Source organism: Nematolebias whitei, chromosome 21 (assembly GCF_014905685.2).
Source record: "Nematolebias whitei isolate Nwh7 chromosome 21, NemWhi1, whole genome shotgun sequence".
NCBI lineage: Eukaryota > Metazoa > Chordata > Actinopteri > Cyprinodontiformes > Rivulidae > Nematolebias > Nematolebias whitei.
The window spans coordinates 35,099,216-35,111,903 of NC_056518.1; the positions used below are offsets into that span (position 1 = coordinate 35,099,216).

At 45.3% G+C, this 12,688-nt stretch overlaps 1 protein-coding gene across 1 annotated transcript in view; it reads left to right on the forward strand.

Annotated features, from left to right (window-relative positions):
* Positions 1–12,688, forward strand: part of ptbp1a (polypyrimidine tract binding protein 1a) — a 16,255-nt gene that overhangs the window by 1,602 nt on the left and 1,965 nt on the right. The window contains exons 4-13 of the mRNA XM_037694973.1: positions 2,192–2,252; positions 2,396–2,574; positions 6,516–6,662; positions 6,866–7,036; positions 9,228–9,338; positions 9,555–9,735; positions 9,851–9,931; positions 10,011–10,168; positions 11,238–11,271; positions 12,083–12,175. Of these exons, the coding sequence (XP_037550901.1) occupies positions 2,192–2,252; positions 2,396–2,574; positions 6,516–6,662; positions 6,866–7,036; positions 9,228–9,338; positions 9,555–9,735; positions 9,851–9,931; positions 10,011–10,168; positions 11,238–11,271; positions 12,083–12,175 (1,216 nt within the window). The remainder of the gene's footprint in view (positions 1–2,191; positions 2,253–2,395; positions 2,575–6,515; positions 6,663–6,865; positions 7,037–9,227; positions 9,339–9,554; positions 9,736–9,850; positions 9,932–10,010; positions 10,169–11,237; positions 11,272–12,082; positions 12,176–12,688) is intronic.

Genomic DNA, 12,688 nt, shown 5'->3' on the forward strand with positions numbered 1-12,688 from the left:
CTATGAACGTGCACGGTGCCTACGTCCTCGCCTGGGTCTATGAACGTGCACGGTGCCTACGTCCTCGCCTGGGACCATGAACGTGCACGGTGCCTACGTCCTCTGGGACGCTCAACTTTATATGTTAAAGCTGAAAGTGACGTGGGGCTGCCATATTTTCTTGGTTTTTGTCCACTTGTCAGTGCAGCCGATAAATGAAACTTCCTTTTTATTTTAATGAAGTATTTTATTTAAATACCTAATTAGAGTTTATTTAAATAAATTGAATTGATTTTGTGGAACTCATACTTCAGTACGAGTGTCGTGAAGAGGCTGCCTTTAGCTTTTGAACCAGCTCACCTGTGTTGAGAGCCGTGCGTCAGTGCCGGCAGGTGGGGGCGGGGGTTTCGTAGACGGGGCGCTCGGTTCTGTGTGCAGGGCACCCCGCTTGTCTAATGGGACGGGGAAACGCTGCGCTCCAGAGCTCCTGTTGAACTGTCAGTGCTGTCTTGACAACTGCCCAGTCCTCCTGACCTAGTAGTAACAAGCCCTGGTGACTCCCTCAACCACTTATTGATCATTGATCGTAACTCTTGGCTGAAACTGTCCTCGCACAACGGCCCTCGTTCTTGTGGCCAAAGGCCGTAGTGTTGTCGTGAGATTGTGATGTTCCCGCCTGTTCCAGGGACGCCACCACGCCTTTATTTGTTTCTCTCAGACCTGTTCTTCCACCTTCAGTAACAATGCGCCGGCTCATCTCGGACGATACTTGAGCTTTCCCGTTTCTAATTTGTCCTTTGAGTTTCTGTAAAGGTGGTTGTGAGTGGGATGAGGAGCTTGGGGCCCTGCTTCCGTGGAGTCTGTAGTTTTTCTGTCTGGGCAGAGCGTCTGGCATTCTGTGGTCACATTCCTCTCTCCCCCTGTTGAGGATGCATTCCTCCCCCTCTGCAGACGCAGCCTGGTCATGGTCCGGCCCACATGTCTGTACCTGCTCTCCTCTCCTTTGTGGTTTCCCTGAGTGTTGCCCACCAAGCCACAAAGACTTTAGAGTACATGTCATCGCGTTGACTTGTTCTGCAATGTAACAGAACTGGAGTTATAGCAAATCTTCAGGCACTGATGTTCTGTTCAAAGCACTGAACAGTTGGTCTGAGTCAGCATTTCTTACTTTCTGTGTCAGCATCTTTCACAAGCAACAAGTTCTTCTCTAGTCTGGAGGAAAATCCAAGTTTAAAACAGACTAAATGTTCCAACAACTGTTATTAAAGTATTTCAATTGGTTAGCTGTGACTTCCTGTGAGCAGTTTGTCTGCTGTAACAGAACATCATAATCCTGGAGTCAAGTTGGAGCTGGTTTTCAGATAATTCGTGGCCTTGTTGCTCTTTGTTCATTTCAAGATTTTCATCAAATCTATTTTTATATGTTCCTGGACACAGTAGTGTGGAGTTTTATGTTTTAATCCATCAAGGTATGGGATCAATTATCTGACAAGAAGGGGGAAATAAAAGTGGTTAGATGGGCGTGCTGTGCAAGCTGCCACCTCTTCGTATGTGTAGATGTAGGACGGGTGCTAGTCAACCTGCTGTGGTGGTCATTGGGAGCAGAGGTGTTTGTTGAAGTGTCGTGTGTGGGGGCCGCTCCGTAACAATCCCTCCAGTCTCAGCCTGAACAGGACGTGCATTGTGGAGGCTTGTAGAGCTCAGACTGCTGAGCCACTTCTTCATGACTTCATTACAAACGCACCGAACCATGACAACGGCACTTCATATACACTGAAGAGCGAGTTGGGACCAGACAATGGTGGACTGTGACAGTTCCATCTTGACTTGCATGTTGCAGCATTCGTGTTCTTAACTCCTCTGGATGAATGAAAGGACGACGTACCGACAGCTGTTAGGCTGAAGTGTGACAAACTGCCACGCTGTCCTTATTGCCTAAAGCTTAAAAACACTTTGTAGCTCTATTTAATTGTATGGTTTTCTAATTGCTCGTTAGGAGACTCAAGTGAGATGAAAATGTTAAAATACGTGCTGACTCATTTGCTCACTGACTTCTTCATAGAACAGAAAGGTAGAGTTATTCTGAAATGTTAGCTACATCCTCTCAGGTCATCACGTCCTGCTTTATCACACAATGGCTCGTCAGTATAAGTACGGTGCTTTTTACCTTCCATGCTGTTAATTCATTATTAAACAAAGTTTTTTTCTGCAGAGGGGATCAGACGAACTCTTTTCTTCCTGCATATCCAGCGGACCGTATATCATGAACTCAGGTAGGAGGGTTGCTGTGGAGGAGCTGGGTCCTTTTTGTGTGTCTGTCTTGTTTGTGTTGCCATGGTGATGGATCCATTATTCACAAAGAACCAGAGCCTAATGTTCCCTCCCTGATTGTATCTGCTTCTGTTTTCTCTTGCAGCCAATGGCAACGACAGCAAAAAATTCAAAGGTGATGTCCGCAGTCCCGGTGCCGGTGTTCCATCACGTGTGGTTCACGTACGCAAGCTGCCAAACGACATCAATGAGGCCGAGGTTATAAGCCTGGGACTGCCTTTTGGGAAGGTCACAAATCTGCTGATGCTGAAAGGGAAGAATCAGGTAAGAGTTAAACATGGTCTGCTTTTGGTAACTGTATTTTCTTTCTTACCAAAAGGCTGGTAAACCATGGTTTGATCCCGACCATGAATAAGACAATGGTTCTTTTGTTTCATTCAACAAATACACTGTTAATTGTCTTTGACAAAGGAGCTTGTGTTGTATAAAATTATATGGATATGTGGTAATGATACTGCTCATTGGGAACTGTTCAGTAAATCTGCATGGTTTGTACAGTGGTGCTTAAGTTTGTGAAGCGTTTATAATTTTCTATGTTTCTGCATAAATATGACTTAAAATGTCAGATTTTCACACAATTCCTAAAGGTACAAACCGGATTCCAAAAAAGTTGGGACACTAAACAAATTGTGAATAAAAACTGAATGCAATGATGTGGAGATGGCAAATGTCTATTTTATTCATAATATAACATAGTTGACAGATCAAAAGTTTAATCTGAGTAAATGTAACATTTTAAAGGAAAAATATGTTGATTCAAAATTTCACAGTGTCAACAAATCCCAAAAAAGTTGGGACAAGTAGCAATAAGTGGCTGGAAAAAGGAAATTGAGCATATAACGAACAGCTGGAAGACCAATTAACACTAATTAGGTCAATTGACAACATGATTGGTATAAAAAGAGCTTCTCAGAGTGTCAGTGTCTCTCAGAAGCCAAGATGGGAAGAGGATCACCAATTCCACCATTGTTGCGCAGAAAGATAGTGCAGCAATACCAGAATGGTGTTACCCAGCGTAAAATAGCAAAGACTTTTAAGTTATCATCATCAACCGTGCATAACATCATCAAAAGATTCAGAGAATCTGGAACAATCGCTGTGCGTAAGGGTCAAGGCCGTAAAACTCTACTGGATGCTCGTGATCTCCGGGCCCTTAAACGTCACTGCACCTCAAACAGGAATGCCACTGTCAAGGAAATAACAGAATGGGCTCAGGAATACTTCCAGAAAGCATCGTCAGTGAACACAATCCACCGTGCCATCCTCCGTTGCCAGCTGAAACTCTACAGTGCAAAGAGGAAGCCATTTCTAAGCAAGCTCCACAAGCTCAGACGTTTGCACTGGGCCAGGGGTCATTTGAAATGGAGTGTGGCAAAATGGAAGACTGTTCTGTGGTCAGATGAGTCACCATTTGAAGTTCTTTATGGAACACTGGGACGCCATGTCATCCAGACCAGAAAGGACAAGGATAGCCCAAGTTGTTATCAACGCTCCGTTCAGAAGCCTGCATCACTGATGGTATGGGGTTGCATGAGCGCTTGTGGCATGGGCAGCTTGCATGTCTGGAAAGGCACCATTAATGCAGAGAACTATGTTCAGGTTCTAGAACAACATATGCTCCCATCTAGACGTCATCTCTTTCAGGGAAGACCCTGCATTTTTCAACACGATAATGCCAGACCACATTCTGCAGCAATCACAACATCATGGCTACGTAGGAGAAGGATCCGGGTACTGAAATGGCCAGCCTGCAGTCCAGATCTTTCACCTATAGAGAACATTTGGCACATCATAAAGAGGAAGGTGCCACAAAGAAGGCCCAAGACGATTGAACAGTTAGAGGCCTGTATTAGACATGAATGGGAGAGCATTCCTATTTCTAAACTGGAGAAACTGGTCTCCTCTGTCCCCAGACGTCTGTTGAGTGTTGGAAGAAGAAGGGGGGATGCCACACAGTGGGAAAAATGGACTTTTGCCAACTTTTTGGGGATTTGTTGATGCCATGAAATTTGGAAACAGATTTTTCCCTTAAAATGAAACATTCTCTCAGTTTAAACTTCTGATCTGTGATTTGTGTTCTATTCTGAATAAAATATTAGATGTTGGCACCTCCACATCATTGCATTCACTTTTTATTCACAATTTGTTTAGTGTCCCAACTTTTTTGGAATCCGGTTTGTAGATAAAAAGAACTCTGTTAAACAAACGAGGCTAAATATTATACTTGGTAATTTATTTATTGAGGACAATGATCCAAAAGATCGTGTTTGTGAGTGATCAAAGAACGGCTTCATCTCTGGATGTTGGTGGTTTCCTCACAGTAACTGCAGCTTCAGGTTCTTCCACATCTGATTGGATGAAGGTCAGAACTTTGACTTGGCCGTTCCACAACATGAACTTCATTCTTCTTGAACCGTTGTTTGGTAGAACCACTCCTGAGGGTCATTGTCTTGTTACATGGCCAAAGCCACACATGCACAGAGGCTCCAGGGTCAGTTTACCCCACAAGACCCACAAAGCATGTGGTGAGGCTTTAAGTTTTTAACAGCTTATAAAGGCAGGAGTGCACAATGCCCTGGGGGGATTAATCACTGCCTGATGCCTGTATCAAGTTCTACCCATGCTTTTGAAGACCATAACAGACCACCCAGCTCCAGACTGGCCTCACAACTGGAAGAGAAGTTCCTCAGCGTGACCCCAGCCCAAGTGAGGTGTCGTTTCAGGAGGATTAATTTTCACAAAGCAACTGGCCCAGACTACATCCCGAGGAAGGTGCAGAAAGACTGTGATGATCAGCCCTGTGAGGTGCTGGCCGACATCTCCTCACTCACCATGGCGACAGTTCCCACCTGCCTCAAGACCACCACCGCCATCCCAGTTTCCAAACAGCTCTACAGTGACTGGTTTGAATGACTATTGCCCAGTAGCCCTCACCCTGATAGTCGCTGAATGCTTCGTAACACGGGTCATGACCCACATCACAACAAACATCAATGAGGACCCTCACCAGTACACGTACTGCAAGGATCAATCAACAGAGGACAACCATCTCCTTTGGTCCACACTGCTCTCACCCACCTGGAGCAGAAGGACTCCTTCATCCGTATGCTCTTTGTGGACTTCACGTCTGCCTTCAACACCATGATCCCCCAAACCCTGATGGACAAACTACTCACACTAGGACTAAGCCCCTCCATCTGCAACTGGGTCCTGGACTTCTTAACAAACGGACCTCAGTCAGTGAGGATCCACAACTACTTCTTCTCCACCATAACTCTCAGCACTGGTTTCCCTCAGGGCTGTGTGTCGAGCCCCCTCCTGTTTACTCTGTTCACGTATGACTGCACACCTACCCATCCAGGCTGTCACATTGTAAAGTTTGCAGATGATACAGCGGTGGTGGGATGCATCACAAACAATGATGAGTCCAGCTACAGGCAGGAGGTGGAACACCTGGAGAGCTGGTGCAAAGAGAACAACCTTAATGCTGGCAGACTCCTGATACCATCTCTGTTTCTGTTCAACGAGATGGATTTGCTTCGTCTGAGCGAGTGGGTACCTCTGTCTCACGCAATCATGGCTTAACGAGCTGGTGTAGGGGCAGAGCAGCCGACTCAGGATCCGAAGGTCCTGGGTTCGATCCCCGGTCACTGCACATGTCGTGGTGTCTCTGAGCAGCACACCCAATTCCTAATTGCTCCCCGGGCGCTTGCATAGCTGCCCACTGCTCCACCTGGGTGTATCCCAGGTGTGATGGGTTAAATGCAGAGAACCAATTTCATCTTTGTATGGGAACATATGACAACACACAGCACTTTATTATTTATTAACAGCCACATGCCAGATTCAGCCTTCCAGCTGGACCACAGACTTTTTGTTGGAGCGGACCTGCAGCAAGGTAACGGGGAAATTGCGGGGAGGTGGAGTAAGCATTTACGTGAGTAACAGTTGGTGCACAAACGTATCCCGATATGTAATATTGGATCATTTTCCTCAATAAATGACCATGTGTGCTATGTGTCTCATTTATTTAATTGGGCTTTAGCTACTTTTAGGACTTGTGTGAAAAACAGCAGATGTTTTATCAGATGGTCATGTTGATGCAGAAATATAGAATATTGTAAAGGTTCACCAACTCAAGTACCACTGAATAATATAATGGTCTATACCAGAGACAAACAGTATTTGTATTACTCGTCCTTCAGGCCTTCTTGGAACTGAACAGTGAGGAGTGTGCACAGACGATGGTGAGCTACTACTCCTCTATTACCCCGGTCATCAGAAACCATCCCATCTACGTGCAGTACTCGACTCATAAGGAACTCAAGACGGACAACTCCCCGAACCAAGTAGTAAGAGCTTTTCACGTTGACATTTTCCACTGTTGGAGTTGTTGCAACATCCTTGGAGCTCAAAGTGTAGGTAGATGTAGAAACTGTGCATCTTCCTCCCTGCTGGTTATTCTAGCTTTGTTTTGCACTAGTTTATAGAACATACTCACGTGTTGCCTTACGTCATTCAAGCTAACAGAATCCTCTCTCTGTGTTTGTGTTAGCGTGCTCAAGCAGCTCTGCAGGCAGTCAATGCCCTGCATGGAGGAGGAATAGGAAGTGTGACCATCTCTTCTGATGCTAGTAGCATGGCAGGAGCAATGACCCAAAGCCCTGTACTCCGAGTCATTGTAGAGAACCTGTTTTACCCCGTCACCCTTGATGTTCTACACCAGGTACAGGCAGCTGCAAGACGTTTGTCTCAACCGTGTGAACATTTAGAAGTGTGTTCATGGTTTTCCAACTCTCTCACAGTCACCTGAAGTTTGTTAATTAGGTATGGGGGAAATGGGCCAAAGTGTCATCAATAATTTGGTTATCCGTTAAGGTTCTCTATATTGTCTTAAGTTTGTTGTTTGGTCTCTTCAAAAACTAAATTATTTAGAGTTCCTCAACAATATTATGATTGCACATGTTTCACTTGAGTAACTTTAGTTGCTGTAATCTGTAACTTTGTTTTATCAGGTGATACTACGAGCTCAGTTAATATATTTAGTGTTTTTATTAGAGCCCGACACATTTAGAAGTTTTGGCAATCGCCGATACTGATGTTGAGAGAGGAAGGTGGATGCTGATAACCGATATAATGGCTGCAATTTGTTCACCCCCAGTAATCTAAGAAAACAGCGAGGGGGGCGGGGCTTGTTTATTTAGCACAGCTGTTAGCAACCATGAAGCTAAGCTAAGCAGATCCAGCTGTACGTGGTCCCACAGCAGGTTTACAGGTGGAGCACTGGTCTTCCTGACCTGCGTTCACATTTTCTGTCCTTCACTATGACTTTGTCAAGTGTGTTAGAAAAATATAAATTAAACAAACCCCTTCCTGTTCACTGTTTAAACAGTCACGTATGGTGAAAGTCTCATTCATGGCTTCCCAAACTTTTCCATTCCATGCCCCCCCCACCCCCCCCACCCACACACACACACACAATAAACCAGCATTAGCTTCTGGCCAAGGCCCCCTCGCAAACCCACAAATAATTCTACAAAATATGTAAAGAAACATGAACTTTTATAATGTTTTAACTGATTCACCATTCATTGAAGCTTTATTTCTACAGGTTAGTCCCACTGAGCCTCGAGGACTCGTTTACAACAGAGACCTGATTTAACAAAGAGTGAGGACAACATTGACAACAATAAACTGTTGTAAAACGTCATACAGATGTTTTTTTAACAAATAGGAAGGCTAAACAAGAAAAGTAACAAAAACAGCTGGATTCTAAGGCGAATGTAGAAACTAAAAACAGGAACATGTCTGCATTGGTCCCTGCCAGGAGTCCAACAGGTTCTTAAAGCCACTTAGAGAGGTCAAAGGTCGAGAGCTTCAGATCTTTTCTTTTTTTTTTTTTACCATATTCAGCTCAGCAGCTGAGCATAAAAAAGTTGTAAACACTGTATTCTATTCCCAAATCTAACGTCTCTCCAGTGTGTTTGTCTGGAAATGACAGATACACATTGACCTAGTGGGCAATATTTATTATTTTTTTATCTTCTCGCCAGCTTTCTGGGGTCCCCCTAGCAGCCCCCCAGGGGGCCGTGGCCCCCACTTTGGAAAACACTGGTCTAATTAGCATTGACCGCAGCAGAGTTTAGTATTTTTTGCAGAGAAGTAAAGATTTCATACAAACGATGCATTTCATTGAGGACGACAAAGATAACGTTACTAACTCTGATATATTTTACCTCTACGTTAGATTTATTGTTCTGATAAAGTTTTACAGGAAATAGCCTATGCTACGTTATATAAATGTTAGCTTGCTAACTTGAGAGGCTAATGACAAGCGAGTTGGAGGATTGAAGAGAATTTATTATTTTTATTTTACAGATTAGTTAAAATAAACTTATCATGTTCTGTTCAGTAAAATACTCTGCACAGTGTTGCTCGCTGCTTCATTTGTGCTGAAAGTGAAACTTAAGTGGACGGCCAAGACTTGAAAGTTGTCTTCATGCGCCCTCTGCTGGATACTTTGTGCAATTACAGCTGGTTCCAGCATTTTTGTGTGAAAACTATAAGTTCCTGTATCTGCATATTGTGACTATTATCAGGTCTCTGTTGTAAACGAGTCCCCGAAGCTCAGTGGACTGAACCTGTTGAATAAAGGTTGAATGAATTCTCACCGATACGACGGGTCCCCGAACGTCTGTACCGGCCCTTCTAGTTGTCGTGTCACTGGCCTTTGTGGTGTGGAGCTGCTGCAGTACTAGTGACTCTCTGAACATACTCGTACTACGATTACATCATTTACAAACAGAATTGTTCGTCATGTGACGTCCCTCCTTTGTTTTTCTGGACATCAGTGATGGGAAAGTAAGTTTGTAACATTTCATTTCAGTTTTGTTACCCGGCTTGTCTCTTTCCTCCAGATCTTTTCAAAGTTTGGTACAGTGCTGAAAATCATCACGTTTACCAAGAACGGCCAGTTTCAGGCTCTGATCCAGTACGCCGACGCCATGACCGCTCAGCATTCCAAACTCGTAAGACTTCTTTCACTTGTGCCAACGTTTCCATCCAGATCTCCCCAGACCTGGGTGAAAGGCAAATGTCTGCTTGCTTTTGTAGTCTGTTAGTCCTCTTTAGACGGGTCCAAATGAACTTCATTTCAAGGAAACCAATGTAATTACAGGAAATAAAGTAGAGCTCAAACATGGCAACTATCAATGGTTTTATTGTAGGCCTTCATATTTGCTTAGTCTCTAGATGGCCAAAATATCTACAATGCTTGCTGTACCCTGAGAATCAGCTTCTCCAAGCTCACCTGCCTCAATGTGAAGTACAACAACGACAAGAGCCGAGACTACACCCGCCCAGATCTGCCCACGGCCGACTCCCAGCAGTCCATTGATCCTCAGACCATGGCAGCTGCCGCGTTCAGTAAGACCCGACACCGTTGTCTGCTTTGACTTTGACAGATGTCTCTTTTGGTTCCCCACTAACTTCTACTAATAATAAGCTAGTTGTAATGATGAGACATTTTCTCCGTGTCCAGCTGCACCAGGAATAATTTCAGCCTCCCCCTTCGGTGGAGCTCATGCCTTCTCCCCAGCTTTTACTATCCAGCAGGCTGCAGGTCAGTGGATGGGTGCTGTTCCTGACACCGTCCCACGTGGTGCGTTCTTCTGGTTTGTCTTAACGTCTGTCTCCGTTAGGTCTGTCGATGCCTGGTATCCCCAGCGCCTTGGCGTCCCTGGGTGTGGGTCATTCTGGCATGGCAGCTGCTGCAGCGGCAGCTAGTCGTCTGGGCCTGTCGGGGCTTGCTGCGGCTGGAGGACACAACGTGTTGCTGGTCAGCAACCTGAACCCCGAGGTCAGTGCACGTCCTGCTTCCACCTGTGTGTTAGTGCACGTTGAGCAACACTAGTCGTGAGTTTACCCAATGGTTTCAAGTCGTCAGTTCTAGAGCAACCAGTGTGTTTTGGCCTCCATCGTGGTTATGAGACGAGTTGAGCTCCCCCCGACTGAAGACGGGGACAGACACATTTCTGACCTGCCACTTTGTTCACTGTGAATTTTACGTTTATTTAAAAAACTAACTTGTTTTTTTCAGCTTACCATTTCATACCTTCATTTTTGTCCATTAGTTGAAATCATTCTTGAGTTGTTGGAGAGACAATATTACTTGTACGTAGCATGTTTTCCCAGTAATGTGTCGTGCTCAGTGGATTTACTGTAAGTTTGATCGTGGAAACATAAGATTTAGGATGTATTGATTTCAGTAGAAGCTGAGCATACCTGTAAATTCAAAGTACATATTGTCTCTGCCTTTTTTCTGTATTTCATTGTTAATCTTTTTTCTCTTCTGTTTTTTCTAGTGTTCCCATAGTGACAGTGCATTTTAATTTAGCCACTTGTGCTGTGTGAAGCTACATTCTTCGTGTTTACTGACCTTTTTTTGTTTTAACCCTTTCTCCTCTCTCTGTCCTCCTCTCCTTTTGTTTAAACCTCACATCCTGCCAACTGACTGCACGCCCCATGACCACTTGTACCCGTTCCTCCTCCTCTTGTTGTCATTACCCATCACTACACCCCCACCCCACCCCACTCCACTTCCTCACGACATTGTCCCCAATTTGGATTTGACCCACATAACAAAATAAACACACATGAATTTGACCATGACCTCCTTCTCGTCCTCATGTCTTCTCTTTATCTTTCCACACGTTTGACACTCTCCCCCTCTTCCTTCCTTGCTGTCTTCATTCTGTATGTCCCTCATGCCTCTCCTTCCTCCATGGTACTGTGGCCTTCCTGTGGACCTCGCCGCCTGTGGACATGTCCCGACTCCACTGTCCTCCACTCCGCTCCGTCTTTTTTCCCCTGTCCCCTCCTCCCCTTTTTGGCCCCTGCCCCGCTGCTCCTCCCTGCTGTCTCTAAAGAGCGTTACGCCACACTGCCTCTTTATTCTTTTCGGTACGTTATCATCCTTTCATCTCCTTTTATTACTACTGTTACCTGGCAAGGTGGGCGTATGTCGTCTCATGATGTTTGCCTTATGAACTGTTTAAATCTTCAAACCACCAGCAAGCTACAGTGATGTGAGCGTCGGGCGGGGTGTCTGTTCAGGGGTTTGATTGTTGCTTGGTGTGATAAAGTAAGATGGACACCACCAAGCTGCTGCATTTCATGAGCACGAACAGAGCGAGTGCAGCCGAGCACCGAGTGTCGTCTCAGGACGCTCGGCACCATAAGTTCAAGCTGCACTTCGTCCTCGTGCAAGAAATTCAACATTAGCAACATTCAACCATCACAGGACCTCTGAAATCTCTCCCACCCTCAAACTGACACGATCATCGTCACGAATTGATTCAGCTTCTGTGACGTTTACGATGAAATGCTGCAGCTTTTAGCTGAACGTTTACTGTCGGTGCATGAGTATGTCATTTCTGCATGCTTTCATTCAGGCCTCCAGTTGGCCCATTAATCATCTCCTTATCCATGGAGCCATGAGTTTGGTCTCAACTCTCACTGATTCCTATCTTCAAGCTGCTGCCACACGTAGCCTCGTGTGTGTCACTGATAGGACTTGTAGGTTTATAGAGGCTGTGTAGAATGAAGCAGAACATTTGTAGACTAGTGCAACGTGATTCACTTGGTAACACCAGAACTGTTGTGATCTGTGGTGGTTGAACTGGTTTCTTGTTGCTGTGGTTGCTTGTGTGGCTCCAGCTCTTCTCATGGATTCTCTTGTACTTGTGTTTCACTTGCGGCCCTTCCTCCTCAGGCGTGTACGGAGACGTGATGAGAGTCAAGATCTTGTTCAATAAAAAGGAGAACGCTCTTATCCAGATGTCTGATGGCACACAGGCTCAGCTAGGTAAGCTACACTCCAGCTGTGCTACGTGCACGTGTTCTCTGGGCTTTTTCTGTGCACGTCGTTTCCTCTGTTTGTGAAATTCTCCAAGTTTTGCTTCAGTGGTTTGTTCATAAATATTTGATGTAAACTGTTGGGCTGCGTCACCGGCTGCAAACTACTGACGACGTGCACTTGAGCAAAATGTTTGACCAGTGAGCAACACATCCATCATCCATCCAACCAGCATCCATCCAACCATCCATCCGTTATCTTCACCTGCTTCTGCCTTTTTGGGTTGTGGGGTGTCATTAATGCACATATCTATCAGTCACTGTGAGAGGTGGGGGACACCTGGACAGATTTCCAGTCCCTGGCAGGACACCTGGACAGATTTCCAGTCCCTGGCAGGACACGTGGACAGATCTCCAGTCCCTGGCGGGACACCTGGACAGATCTCCAGTCCCTGGCTGGGACACGTGGACAGATCTCCAGTCCCTGGCGGGACACGTGGACAGATCTCCAGTCCCTGGCGGG